Raw genomic sequence first — 13,297 nt, forward strand, 5'->3', positions numbered from 1 at the left:
CATATCACAGGAAGCACATCCTATTTATTAGAAACGGTCGTGTAGCGGAGTTTTACAGGCTCAAGGTGTGTCGGGGCGACTTATCTGAAAGATCTCACTGTTCATTCCTATCCCACAACAACTCATACTTGTGGTTCTCAGAATTTCCAGGCTTACTGGAAGGAAAAGCCTTTAGTTTTCAGGCTCCTCCTCTGTGGAGTCAGCTTCCAGGCTGTGAGAAATGCTGACGCCTGCTCTGTTTTTACAACTGAGCTGAAAACGTAGACTTTTGAAAGTGATATCTTTGATCTTTTGTCTCTGTGTATTTTTAACCCTTTTGTATTTCCCTTTGTTTCATTCCCACTTTAACTGATACTTTCCTGCTATTTACAAGTTGATTTTTACAAGTCTCCATTTATTCGCCTGCGTTGTTTAAGTCTGACTTTGTGTTTCCTTTCAGCTTGAAAAGTCTCATATAAATGAATAAAAAAGCAGAGCTGAGTTGTCCGAGGGCTGCCTCGGATAGCATGTCGCGTCACAGTAAGAGGGTTCCTGGCTCTAATCCCGGTTCTCTCCGGGTACTCTGGCGTTCTCCCACTGCCCAAAAACATGAATTTTAGGATTATTGGTGTCGAAATCGAACCTAGGAGTGAGTGTGAGTGTGCATGGTTGTTTATCTCCCTGTGATGGACTGCCGAGGGTGAACCCTCTCGCCCAACGGCCGCTGCGATAGGCTCCAGCCCCCCGCGACCCGACAGATTGATTAAGCGCGTACAGAAAATGGATGGAAGGAAGTTAACAGTGTGCTGCATCAGTCACTGAATCTTAGTCACCCTTATGAGCTGTTCACATTGGCCGTTCTTGACCTTGCAAATGGTTGCGCTCAACAAATTTGATGTTACGAATCCTTCTGTGATGGGAATTAAGTGGCGTTTCGGGCCAGAAGTGCACCTCTGGATCTGTGACCTGTTTGGTGCTTCCCAAGTGACTGCAGGCCAGAGATAAAGCAGATAAGAAAATAATCTTTTGCCTGTAAAAGTACACTTTTTAAGAGATTCTGTGCAGCAACCTGAAGAGTTCCCGTAGCTCAGAACGCATTAGCTTTAACTGTCACACTGAGGGAGAAAGCAGCTGGGCCCAAGAACTCAAATACAGGAGGATATCTGGAGGCTATCTGGAAGATATCTGGAGGATATCTGGAGGATATCTGGAGGATATCTTGAGGCTATCTGGAGGATATCTGGAGGATATCTGGAGGATATCTGGAGGATATCTGGAGGATATCTGGAGGCTATCTGGAAGATATCTGGAGGATATCTGGAGGATATCTGGAGGCTATCTGGAAGATATCTGGAGGCTATCTGGAGGATATCTGGAGGATATCTGGAGGCTATCTGGAGGCTATCTGGGGGCTATCTGGAGGATATCTGGAGGATATCTGGAGGATATCTGGAAGATATCTGGAGGATATCTGGAGGCTATCTGGGGGCTATCTGGAGGATATCTTGAGGCTATCTGGAGGATATCTGGAGGCTATCTGGAGGCTATCTGGAGGATATCTGGAGGATATCTGGAGGATATCTGGAGGCTATCTGGGGGATATTTGGAGGATATCTTGAGGCTATCTGGAGGCTATCTGGAGGATATCTGGAGGATATCTGGAGGCTATCTGGAGGATATCTGGAGGATATCTGGGGGCTATCTGGGGGCTATCTGGAAGATATCTGGAGGCTATCTGGAGGCTATCTGGAGGCTATCTGGAGGATATCTGGAGGATATCTGGAGGCTATCTGGAGGATATCTGGAGGATATCTGGAGGCTATCTGGAGGCTATCTGGAGGCTATCTGGAGGATATCTGGAGGATATCTGGAGGATATCTGGAGGATATCTGGAGGCTATCTGGAGGCTATCTGGAGGATATCTGGAGGATATCTGGAGGCTATCTGGAGGCTATCTGGAGGATATCTGGAGGCTATCTGGAGGATATCTGGAGGATATCTGGAGGCTATCTGGAGGCTATCTGGAGGATATCTGGATATATTCCTCAGGCTACACAAGGCTCACAGAGAAATGCACTTTTCCCATAAGTTACAACTGCACATGATGTGGAGAAAGACACTTCGAGGAGCAAACACAGCACAGCTGAGAGTTCAGCTCAGGAGCACAGACACAACATTATACTCACCATACATGAGAACCAGTCCTGAGACAGAGCTGCAACACAGCAGCTGAAGCAGCTGAGGTGAAACAAGTGCAGACCGAAAGCATGAGCATTCAGCTTGACTGCAAATTTCCCTGCAGGTGGCATGTAATGAGTTAGTTCGAGACCCTGTTTCACAGATTTTCTCACCATGTTCTGCTTTAAAAGTTGCTCTCTAAGAAACGGAAGCACAAGTGGAATACAAAGCAGCAGCATTAGATGTATACAACGATGTCATAGAGCTTAGCTCACCATTGTATGCTTTCCTAACACTTAGTCAAACATGCCAGACTGGTTTTTCACTTCTCATCAAGGCAAAGCTAAACCTCTTCTAGGGAAGTAATTAACTAAAATAAGAAAGGGATAGGTTTAGGGTGGGGGGATTGCATCCAAGTCAGGTGACGAACAAAGAGGAGACAAGAAAAGAGGTTGTGAAGGGAGAATAGAAGCAGTAAGGAGAGGAGGCGGAGGGAGAGAGAAGCTCATGAATACCAGAGTAAAGTTTCCCCGACAGGAGTTGCATAAGCACCTCTGACCCAGAAACCTTCTGCAGTCAGAATGAACTGAGATAGAGAGGACAAAAGCAGCCGGAGGGGAGGCGGGAAAGAGAAACTCCCATAAAAAGATGTAAATATAACAACATATATCGTGAAGGTTGTCCTGCGGAAAGGTCAAACAGGATGTGAGGGAAGAAGACAAAGAGAGATCTGAATAATGAAGGCAGCAGGAGACGAGGTGAGAGCATAGCGAGATTAGCTTTTCAGTAGCTGGCAGGTGAAGACACAGAGGAACAGAAGAAGAAGAAAGGTGGGTGCAAAGTGTTCAAATAGGCCTTCTCTGGAATATAGATGAATCTGCAAGAAAAGGGAACAAATGAGTTAAAACACAAAGGTTTGGACTGTGTTCTTATTTAATCACAGCGAGACCACGTGGAAGCTAAGAAACCACAGATAACCCTGCTTTAGCACGTCTTTTAGGATCTTTTATGGATGAGCAAAAAGAAGGCCTGATGATAGATAGATAGATCTGCCTGAAGTAAGCGTGTTCCTGAGAGGTTGAGCAGCTATGATCACCCTTATCCACCCAGCTCCAACACTCGCTGTGATCTGGGCTATTATTATCCTCTGTTTTCCACGATCAGGATGCCAAACTGTGACAGAATCTGTGTTTTCGCAGTGCTGCCACTTTGTTAGCAGGGTGTCAGCTGATGGCAGCAGGTGCGAGTTCTTTGTTTCTGAATCACAAAGCCTGGAACAGTATTGTAGCAAATCACAGGTCAAGTCAGTCATTTTTCAGATGAGCTGCTTTTCCAGGGATGCAAGATGGAAAGAAAGAGCTACCGAGGCCAATAGGAACAGTGGGATATTGTCACAGTTTATGTTTTAATGGTGTTGTTTTCAGGTTATGTTCTGGTCATGTTTTTCCACCTAGTTTCACCTGCTTCATTCACAGCTGCACTTCATCACTAATCACTCCCTCCACAGTATTTAGCCTCCTGGTTTCCTTTCATTCACTGCAGAATCCTCACTATCCCTTCATGCTATCACAGAAGTTAAGTCTGGGTTCCTGCCTCATAGCCTCGTTGATTTAATCATAGTCTTGCCACAGTTCTGTTTGTTAAACTGTAGTCTTGTCTTGTTTGGTTTATCCACGTTTAAGTATTTTTGAATCTGCCGCGCTTTCTCTTCTTGCCTTTTGCTCCCTGTTTTTTTGGAATAAACCTTGTTTTTGAATTAGAAGAACTGCATCTGGGTCCTATCTCACCAACGTTCGTGACAAATATTCTATCTCACATATGTCAAAGTCCGGTCCTGGAGGGCCGCTGTCCTGCAGGTTTTAGATGTTTCCCTGCTTCAACACACCTGATTCAGATTAAATGGATCTCTTCGAAAAAGATTAAGTTCTGCAGCAGCCTGCTAATGATGCATTGATCTGATTCAGGTGTGTTGAAGCAGGGAAACATCTAAAACATCTAAAACCTGCAGGACAGCGGCCCTCCAGGACCGGACTTTGACATCCCTGCTCTATCTGAATGTGGCAAATGGCTGCTGTCTGCTGAAATAGAGATTTTTATACGATAAAATCAGAAATAAACCCTTACAGCCTGTTTAATGATGTTTTTCTCAGTGAACTCGGTGTGCAGCGTGAAACCAAACTTAGTTATGTCCTAAAAGGAGTCAGACGAACGGGTCAAATCTGAGAAGTGTTTGAATTCAGAGGAAGGACAAAGTCAGCACACGGGGCTTCATGTATTTAAACCTGAGTCAGTGTTCATGATGAGAAACTTTTATTTTACATTCGTCGTGAGCTTCTGACCACCGACTTTGTTTCTCGATTTGGAGATTTTTCAGAAACCTTTGGTGACTTATTGCTTTTTATTTTAAAAAAAGTGCTTTTAGCTACTTTTTTCTTGTTTTTTTTATTACTCAGGAGGTTGTGCACCATTTTCAGGCTTCTAACTTAGTCTCTGAGCTGTAACTGAACATGTAAATGTACCTGTTGGCTTTTGATTTAGGTTAGTTTAATGTCTGATAACATATTCAGACCACAATACGATGATCTTACCTCTACAGAACTCTCCTTCTTACTTTAACAGGATCTCATCCTTTTCCCTCCTCTTTGTACTCTTTCCTCAGGTAATATGCACCTGGGCAGTGCTCCATAACATCCCTTGCTCCTTGCCTCCCACTTGATCACCTCTCCTCCTCCACCTTTCCTCTCCTCCTCCTCCTCCCTGCTCCCGGTCGCCATGACGACCACCCTTGAGACACTACTGGAGCCGAGCCCTGAGCGGCTGGACGGCTGCCAGGACACTGCCAGGCACTACAAGGTGGTTCCCTCCGTCATCTGCTCCATGTGCTGCCTCTTCGGCATCATTTACTGCTTCTTTGGTAAGCCGTGAAATTCCTAAAGGTTTGAGGCCCCACACAACAGGTATTTTTCCTCTTCCAGGCTTGTTTATGGTGTCTTGCGTTCTTTCAGGGTATCGCTGCTTCAAAGCGGTGATGTTCCTGACGGGCCTGATGTTTGGCTCCGTCGTTATCTTCATGCTCTGCTACAAGGAGCGCGTGCTGGACACCCAGCTGAGCGTGGAGGCCTCCGTGGGCATCGGCCTGGGCATCGGGACGCTCTGTGGCCTGGTCACCATGCTGGTTCGCAGCGTGGGGCTCTTCATGGTGGGCCTGCTGTTGGGCCTGCTGGTGGCCGTGGCCACCCTGGTGGGTATGGAGGAGCTTTCCGACAGCCCGCCACGCTCCGTCTGGGTGCCCCTGGGCGTGCTGCTTGGCCTGGGCATGCTGTTTGCCGTACTGACCCTGCAGTGGCAGCGCCTCTTTACCACGCTGTCCACAGCGGTGTTCGGCGCCGCAGTCATCACGGTGGCGTTGGACTACTTCGTGGAGCTGTTTGCCTTGGTTCTGTACATGTACGAGCGGATTAAGGCGGAGTCTGGGAAGCCTGTGTGCTGGCTGACGTGGGTGGTGCTGGGCGTGTGGCCCGCCCTCACCCTGCTGGGTGTCATAGTCCAGTGGAAGGTGACCGCAGGGGGATACTCCCACACCAAGGGTAAGCAAACCTGAATGGGACATTTTTTGTTGTTGTTTCTGTTTTGCTTCCAGTTGCTGATTAAAATGCTGGTTGAGGTGAAATGACAGAATAAGTCAATCGAGGAAATGTTGGTGGATTTCGTGCTGGTTTTATAGGATTTACAGCAGAAAAGGAGCCTCTGCTCATCAACTTTCCCTTGTCTGCCGCAGTAATCATCAGCCGCCAGCAGAGGAGGATGCAGGTGATGCGGATTCGCCAACGGGACGACCGCTACCGAAACAAGAAGAAGAAAAAGCAGCAGCATGGTTCCTCATCCCACCATCACCATCAGGCCAAGCAAGTCAACGCTGAGCCCGCCTACCGCCGCAAACCCAACCCCATCCGCCGCTACGACACGGATGTCCTTTCCCCGGTGAGAAGCCAAAGTGTCATGGCCTCCAGCAGCAAAAACTGTGTGCTTACAGTCACAAACCGCTTCACTTTATGTCACCTTTCTTTCCTTCAAGTTTAAAAAATCATGAAATAATCCGATGGAGAAATTTTCTTATTACACCTTCTAATCAAATCTGTTTTTCCCAGAGTTACATCCAGAGTTTCCGAGACCGGCAAGTGCAGGCACAGCCCTTCCCGGGTCGGCTGGTTGGCGGCTCCCACGCTGTGGTGGAGATGAGCTACGATTGTGGCTCCACGACTCCTCTCACTGGAGCAGCAGGACCTTCTCTGCGGGTCTGACTACTTCCTGACCCCCAGAGGCTTAAACACACCATTTAACCAGGGAGACACCTGACTCTTTGGTGACTAATCAAACAAGCTGTCACTGGGTTTAAGTACAAAGATTCTAGGTTTAACATAATTTGGGATTAGCCACTAACATACCAGGATAAAAATTATGCTTGGAGGTGAATTCACCCGAAAAGCAAGCGTGCTGAATCTTTTATTTGCTCATTTTTGGATTATAAACCTCAGCTCTTCTCACGGCTGCCTGCTGGAGGGTGATTGTGACGAAGAGAACGTCTTTCTGAACGTGCACAAGTGCATGCACACATAACTGAAACAAACACAGCAGCTACAACCTTAAAGGTCGGCACGGAGATCTGAATCAGCCTGCTGGACCCGGCTCCAGCCTGTATGTCCCAAGTGAAAACAGATCAGGGTCAGGAGATTCACTGCAAACCCACCTCAGGTTCTAACACAGCCATCATACACTGAAGCACTCTGAAACTCTCCTTCGGTGCGCTGTTTCTACCACTGAACTGATGCTGTAGAAGCAACCACTTCCTCAGCCTTTAGGCCTCTTAGAAGTCCTCATAGATAGTCTATAAAGGGAGGTAAGAACCCTTCAATGCAAACCGGGATCCCTTTGTTTTGCTTTCTGTGCCATCTGGACTACAGTGACTCTTTGAAACATATTTTTATTGAGGGGAAACCCTTTGTCACCCTTGGTGCTGGACAATACTCTACTTCAAGCGTCAAACTGCTCTACAAAGGCCAGGGAATCTATTTAAAGGGGTGCCTTGCCCCTCCTTGGACTGCACATATAGCAACAGGAGGAGGGCTGCTGGCAGATCTCCCATCAGGGGCTTGTTTTTGCATTACATGTCCGGCTGTTGGGGGGGAGCCACAGAGCTACAATAAGCAGGGTTTTGCGTTGGGTTGTTGTCTTCACAGATGCCTGGATGGAGAAGCTCGACAGCCGTATTTACACTGGCACCTTATCTGGGATCTCACCCAAACGGAGAAATGATTTAAGAGTTTTTAAGTGCTGGGAAACACACACTTTGGCAATTTTACACTGTGACAAACTGTGCAAACGGATGAGGAGAAAGATTTTTATTCCATGAACAAAGTTGAAAGATAATTAAAATTCTTTACAAGCTGTCAAAGAACAACATGTTTGAATAGAGGTGAGATTCGGTGCTGATGCTGAACATTCATACTACATGCTATGCTACAAGCGTTTTCTATTTGTTCGGCCTGACCAGAGCTGGCCAATCAGATCTGAGGGAATGGTTCACCTGGGAGAAATGTAAAGCTAACTAGTTGTTACTCTCATGGTTAGCTTTGTGTTTTAAAGGCATATTCATTCAGCTTTTTTTAATGTTGTTTTATTTGAAATTTCCAAAACTTGAAATTATCGTAAAAAGTATGCGAGCTAAAAGCTAGCATACTGCTCTTTTTTTACTATTGTGACGAGCTGGCGTTAGCTTGATGTTGAGGAACAATCGTCTGCTACAGACACACCAGTTAGTGCAGGCAGTACAGCTCACAGCACTGGGTTCTGCCCCGGCCAGGCCTCTTTCCACAGGAAAGTGGGCATTTTGGGCAGCACTATTGGGCCACTGAGTCCCAGAATAAGGGGTCATCTTTACGAGCACTGAGAGCTCCAATGTGCCTCCTTTAAAGCACCTTTAACCAATGAGACCAGGCTGAGGTGTCAGTGTGAATATGGCTCCTGTGTCTGAATGAAACTGGACTAGTGGCCATAGAAACTTGTACTTAGACCAACTCCTTCCATTGTGTGCATTCGTTTTCTTTATTTGGGACAACATAGAATCTTTGTCAACGGTAAAAATGTGAATACTTTGCTCTTGTCTTTTACCTTTTTAAGGGAAAAACAAACACGTGTGGGGGGGGGGAGGGGGTTCATTCTTATTCGTGAAAAGCTGAATTGCATGACTGCACTCTTCTGCTGCCTCCATCGTGGCACCAAACACCCTCTCCTGTGTATCAATGTGAAATTTGTACATAAACACGGCACTTATTAACTTTTTCAGTTATTTTTACCATTGAAACATTTTCTTTTTCTTAAGACTAATTTAATTAAGACAAGTTCATTCCAGTGAGATGTATTTATTTGCTGATTTTATTTATATTTGTGAGCCATTCTGCTTATCACTGTAGGCCAGTTACGTCATGCTTTTTTTAAACTGAATTATGACCGTGATTATTAAAGCATGTGTTCCTACGGGCCTGTGCACAATCGATGTTTGTGAGTCGTCTTTTAAAGCAACAACATGCTGACATAAACTGAAATCTATCAACATGTGAAAGTCACGGGGGATTATTTCTCCTGCAAACAGCCTTTCTCAGTATTTTCCACCTCCTCCCGTCCTTATCTTCCTCCACATGCACCTTTTATCTCCTCTGCCATCTTCTGCTTTTGTTTGTTGGTAAGCACAAGCAAACACGTACGTTTCACCTTATCTTCAAAATACTCCTGATGGGAAAAACACTTCAGCTGCTGATGCATTTTCACTTTGGTTGCTGCACACTTTCTGCGCTGAAAACTGATCAGATAATGAGATGCAGAAGCACTTGAATGCAGAGAAACAATAAGGTTTCTGGGATTTTTCACTCGGGTGGTGGAGCAGCAGCAGAATAACTCAAATCATTTAAAATGCTTTTGTAGATTTTAAAGTTGCATTAAGTTGAAAACACCAGTAAGTGGAGATAAATAAACCATAATGGAGTTAAGGGTAAATTAACACACTGAAGTAACTTTTAAACTAAATTTGCATTGAAGAGTTAGTCAGTCTTTGTTTTAGGTTTATTTGCACATCTTTGTTTCTGTTCTTTTCCAGCTCAGTCGGGCCAGATGTGTCTCTGCTTGTCTTCTGTGGGTCACATGATATCTTGCTGGTGTTGCGTCGACTCACTGACGACCTGGAGGGCAGAAACACAAGTCAGGCTGCATTAAAAGACGCGTAAAGTTACTTCTCATGTTTCTTTACCACACATGACAGGAAACTCTTGGTCAAACAAAGCGTTTCCACCATAACTGTCATTATAAACCAAATTAAACTGTATCACACTCTAAGGGGGTTTTGAGTGTAAGAAATGATGCAGTTTGAGTTTTAAATCTGCTCCTGTTGGATGTTATTTTCCCACAATGCAATGCACAAAGAAATAATAAAAACTAATCACAGATGTGACATTTAACTTGCAGGAGGCTCCAAAAGTTGCCTTTAATGTGTGATTTGTTGCATTTAATATTCATCACAACTATGTTTTTATTGGTGTAGAATGAAAAAAACTAAAAAAGGTTGTGAGTCGCAGCCTGATGCAGCAGCAACACGATCTGGAGATAAATTGTTCTGGCATTTGCTAAAGTCTGTGGGTTTCACATAAGACAACAACTCAAATCAGGACCCCCCCCCCCACATCTCTGCAACGTTGCGCTTTACAGTTGATGCGCCTTGAAGCCTCAGCTTCCTGCATTCTGTATCCACTGCTTCTCTAATCTTTCCTCCAGAAATAATAGCGTTAAATTATTGTAATTATTTTATAAAACCAGGTTTTAAGGTAAGATACTTAATATTAATGTTAATACTTAATTCCTCGGTCATTTTAAAGTATTTTAAGAGGTTTCAAATGTCCCCGCAGTTTGCCTAAAACTACAAAAAGCACTCCGACATTTGGCCTTAGATAATATTCAACTGTATAGAAACTCCACCAAAAATTCCTCAATGCTCAACATTTATTGCGTATTACAGCGTTTACAATGTTTAGGACGATGATTCATGTAGAATTAACTCGGTTTGTTGGGCAATATTATTTTCATGATGGATAAGTTGCTGAAGGTTTGTTTGATTTATTTTCACCTCTACAGCACAAAGCTCGACTTGTTCTCTCTTGCATTGTCAGAATCCTTCAAACTTCAAGACAAAAACAGGAGAAAACCCGAGCAAGTCAGTCCTGTTTTTTCCGGCTCAGAGCAGCGACCCCGACTCGTCCCAACCTGCCCGGGATGGATGCTTTCCAGGGGAACTGCGGGCGTAGCGTGTTTCCACAGGATGGATGGGAGGCTTCACGTGTTTACAGAGAAACACGGAGTCGTGTGAGGTGAAGAATTCTGTCTGTTTCGGTTATTTAGGCCGGAGGTGACTGAAAGTGAGCCCTGAGCCAGTCTAGTGCTCATCGGTACCGACCATCAGCTTCAGCATGGACATGGGGCACAGTCAATCAATCAATCAATCAATATGTGGGAAACTAAGAGGCTTAAAGGATTATTCTTAGTAAAATAGCTAAAATAGTATTTTAACTGCTGATCTTATGGGATCAGATAAGCTTAATTAACTGTGAAATATCTACCGTTGCCTCGGTTTAGGAGGTCATGAAACATGACTAAAGGAAATTCTTTAAAGCCTTGAAACAGGAGGAAGATTGTTTAAAATCTCAATATTTGTTTTTGAATTCAGTTCAGTTTAGGAACGAATATGTTAAATAAGTTTGTATGAGCTGGAAGAAGATCCAAAGTTCCTGGGATGGATCTTATAAAAGGTCTTATTTTGTGACAAATAAACCGTGGTGTGATCACTTTAAGCTGCCGAGGATTGTTGCTCTTGATGTTTTCTTGTACTTCAGAGATTAATCAACCAGGGATTAGCTAACTTTGAATTAGTTTGACAAAACCTACTCAAAGTTCTCAGCTAATGTTTGAGTCTGTCCAAATGCACCAGCTGTGGTGAGGACTGAAGGAAATATGCAGTCAAAATGTTTAGTTAGCCGAAGAGTTTAAAGGTTAGACTGTGTTTCCAGGCTTTGGTAAATGGTGGAAGGAACAAGTCTTTGTGTTGAAAATCAGTTTGGATTGATTTGATTCCACAGAAATCCTCCCATCTTCCATGCTGCTCGGCTGACTGGTGCAACAGTGACAGTGAAAGGAGGAAAACCATGAATAAATCTGCACTTTTACCTCTCCATCGCGGGTCTCGATGGTCTTGATGAGGACGGTTTTCTTTGAATGCAACTCAGAGGAGCGATGCTCAGGGCTGGTCTCTGTTCCAACAGGGAAACACGAAGAGGTCAGCTTACAGAGTTAGAATATGCGTGAAACTCAGGAAATAAATGGGGTTTTAAAGATAAACCAAGCTGTGGGGGGGGGGGCCTTTATGCTGGGTAAAGAGTCCTCTGGTTTTGTGCTTGGGAGAGTTCGTACCGCGGAAGCTCAGGGTGGAGTAGCTCTGCACCGGCAGGGCAATCCTGCAAGGAGACACGGCAGAGAGAATAAAAGTCATGCAAAGAGTAGTTCAGAACGTCTTGGATTGCTCCGAACATCACCTGCTCTCCTCCCCTTCCAGCAGCTTCCTGTAGGTGGCGATCTCCACATCCAGTGCCATCTTGACATTAAGCAAGTCCTGGTACTCTCGGAGGTGGCGGGCCATCTCGTCCTTCATGTTGGAGATCTCCGCCTCCAGCCGGGCGATGGTGTCCTGGAAGCCGGCGGCTTCGTGCCCGTGGCGGTCCTCCATGTCCCGCATCTGCCTCATCAGAGACTCGTTCTGGGTGTGGAAGAGAGACGAGTGAGACGAGGTTGGCGAGGACTCGGAAAGCTCCGATGAGGAGATGTGGGCGACGTACGGTGCCTTTGAGCGAGTCGATCTCGCAGGTGTAGGACTGGATCTGGTGCCTGAACTCCATGGTCTCCTGCCGGGCCTGCTTCAGGGCCTCGTTGTTCTTGTTCACCGCCTGGTTCAGGTCCGACACCTGCGGGGACAAAGGTCAGAGGTCACGTTTGAGTGCGACCTGGACCATGGGGTCAGAGGTTTCGATCCAGTCAACAACCGGACTGACGACTGACGATAAAACATCTGAAGTTTGAAGCTATTCTCACAGCTTTGTCTTATGTTTGTGTCATTTTAAAACGTCTTTAAGGTCCCTTTGTGGACATTTTGCCTGCCTTATTCCTCTACTTGTGGTTGGTTTTGTGCACCTCTTTATGATTGTTGTGTGGTCATCTGAAGTCTCTTTATGTAGTTTTAAATGCACAGTTTTTTTCTGTCTGTCTGCAGCCACTTTGTGGATAAGTCTACACTCTTCTGGTTGATTTGTGCCTCTTTGAGGTATTTTTTCTATTTACTTGTGTTAATATAACATGAAATATTATTAGTTTCTCTGGGATTTGAACCCTGAGGACAGAGCATCCAGGAGGAGCCAAGATTTTGGGTTTTGAGATGTTTTATTCCCTTTAAAAGTGTTAAAAAACGATTTCTCATCATGAGCTTGCAGTCAAAATTAGAAAAAACTAAAGACAAGACGTCAGCAGATAAGTCTGACTGGATAAGAAAATATAGTTATTTTTTATTTGAGATTCCTGCACCAGTTTCAGAGCACCCCCCCCCTGTACATGTTGTGTTTGCTGACCTCTGCTGGTCTGATATTACATGCAGTGCAGATCATAGCAGGTGTAAGTGAAGAAGTTAAAGCCCTTAAAGAGCAAAGCTCAAAGGCATAAACTCGTGATTTTTCCGTTAATGTCTCTCTCTCTCTGACCTTGGACTTGTACCACTCCTCGGCATCAGCGATGTTCTTGGCGGCGATGCCCTCGTACTGTGTCCTGATGTCCCGCAGCGCCGCCGTCAGGTCCGGTTTGGACATGTCCATCTGGATCTGGACCTGTGTTTCCTGCATCTGGGTCTGCAGCTCGCGGATCTCCTGCAGGAGGATGGGACGGAGTGAGATGGCGCTCTGTGTGGTTGATCTGACAGAGATCAGCGCTTGAAGGGCTGGATTTGAACACATCGAGCTGGAACCAAGTATCGACAACATCAGGAAGCATCAATAAAAGCCCG

The 13,297-nt window shown here is 45.3% G+C and overlaps 2 protein-coding genes across 3 annotated transcripts in view; one reads left to right on the forward strand and one right to left on the reverse strand.

The window, feature by feature from the left end:
- tmem198ab (transmembrane protein 198ab) overlaps positions 1–8,708 on the forward strand; it is a 29,261-nt gene extending 20,553 nt beyond the window's left edge. For both annotated transcript variants that reach the window (XM_072378585.1, XM_072378516.1), the window contains 4 exons: positions 4,817–5,071; positions 5,163–5,744; positions 5,936–6,138; positions 6,306–8,708. In XM_072378585.1, coding sequence (XP_072234686.1) covers positions 4,930–5,071; positions 5,163–5,744; positions 5,936–6,138; positions 6,306–6,458 — 1,080 coding nt within the window. In that variant the 5' untranslated portion in view covers positions 4,817–4,929 and the 3' untranslated portion in view covers positions 6,459–8,708. The remainder of the gene's footprint in view (positions 1–4,816; positions 5,072–5,162; positions 5,745–5,935; positions 6,139–6,305) is intronic.
- Positions 8,709–9,263: 555 nt separating this feature from the next.
- The window catches only part of LOC140284845 (desmin-like), an 11,058-nt gene continuing 7,024 nt past the window's right edge, over positions 9,264–13,297 (reverse strand). Inside the window, exons 4-9 of the mRNA XM_072378885.1 lie at positions 12,999–13,231; positions 12,087–12,212; positions 11,787–12,007; positions 11,665–11,708; positions 11,422–11,504; positions 9,264–9,389 (exon numbers count right to left, since the gene is read on the reverse strand). Coding sequence (XP_072234986.1) covers positions 9,348–9,389; positions 11,422–11,504; positions 11,665–11,708; positions 11,787–12,007; positions 12,087–12,212; positions 12,999–13,231 — 749 coding nt within the window. The 3' untranslated portion in view covers positions 9,264–9,347. The remainder of the gene's footprint in view (positions 9,390–11,421; positions 11,505–11,664; positions 11,709–11,786; positions 12,008–12,086; positions 12,213–12,998; positions 13,232–13,297) is intronic.

This window comes from Leuresthes tenuis, unplaced genomic scaffold (genome assembly GCF_036924035.1).
Source record: "Leuresthes tenuis unplaced genomic scaffold, fLeuTen1.0.hap1 SCAF_1, whole genome shotgun sequence".
NCBI lineage: Eukaryota > Metazoa > Chordata > Actinopteri > Atheriniformes > Atherinopsidae > Leuresthes > Leuresthes tenuis.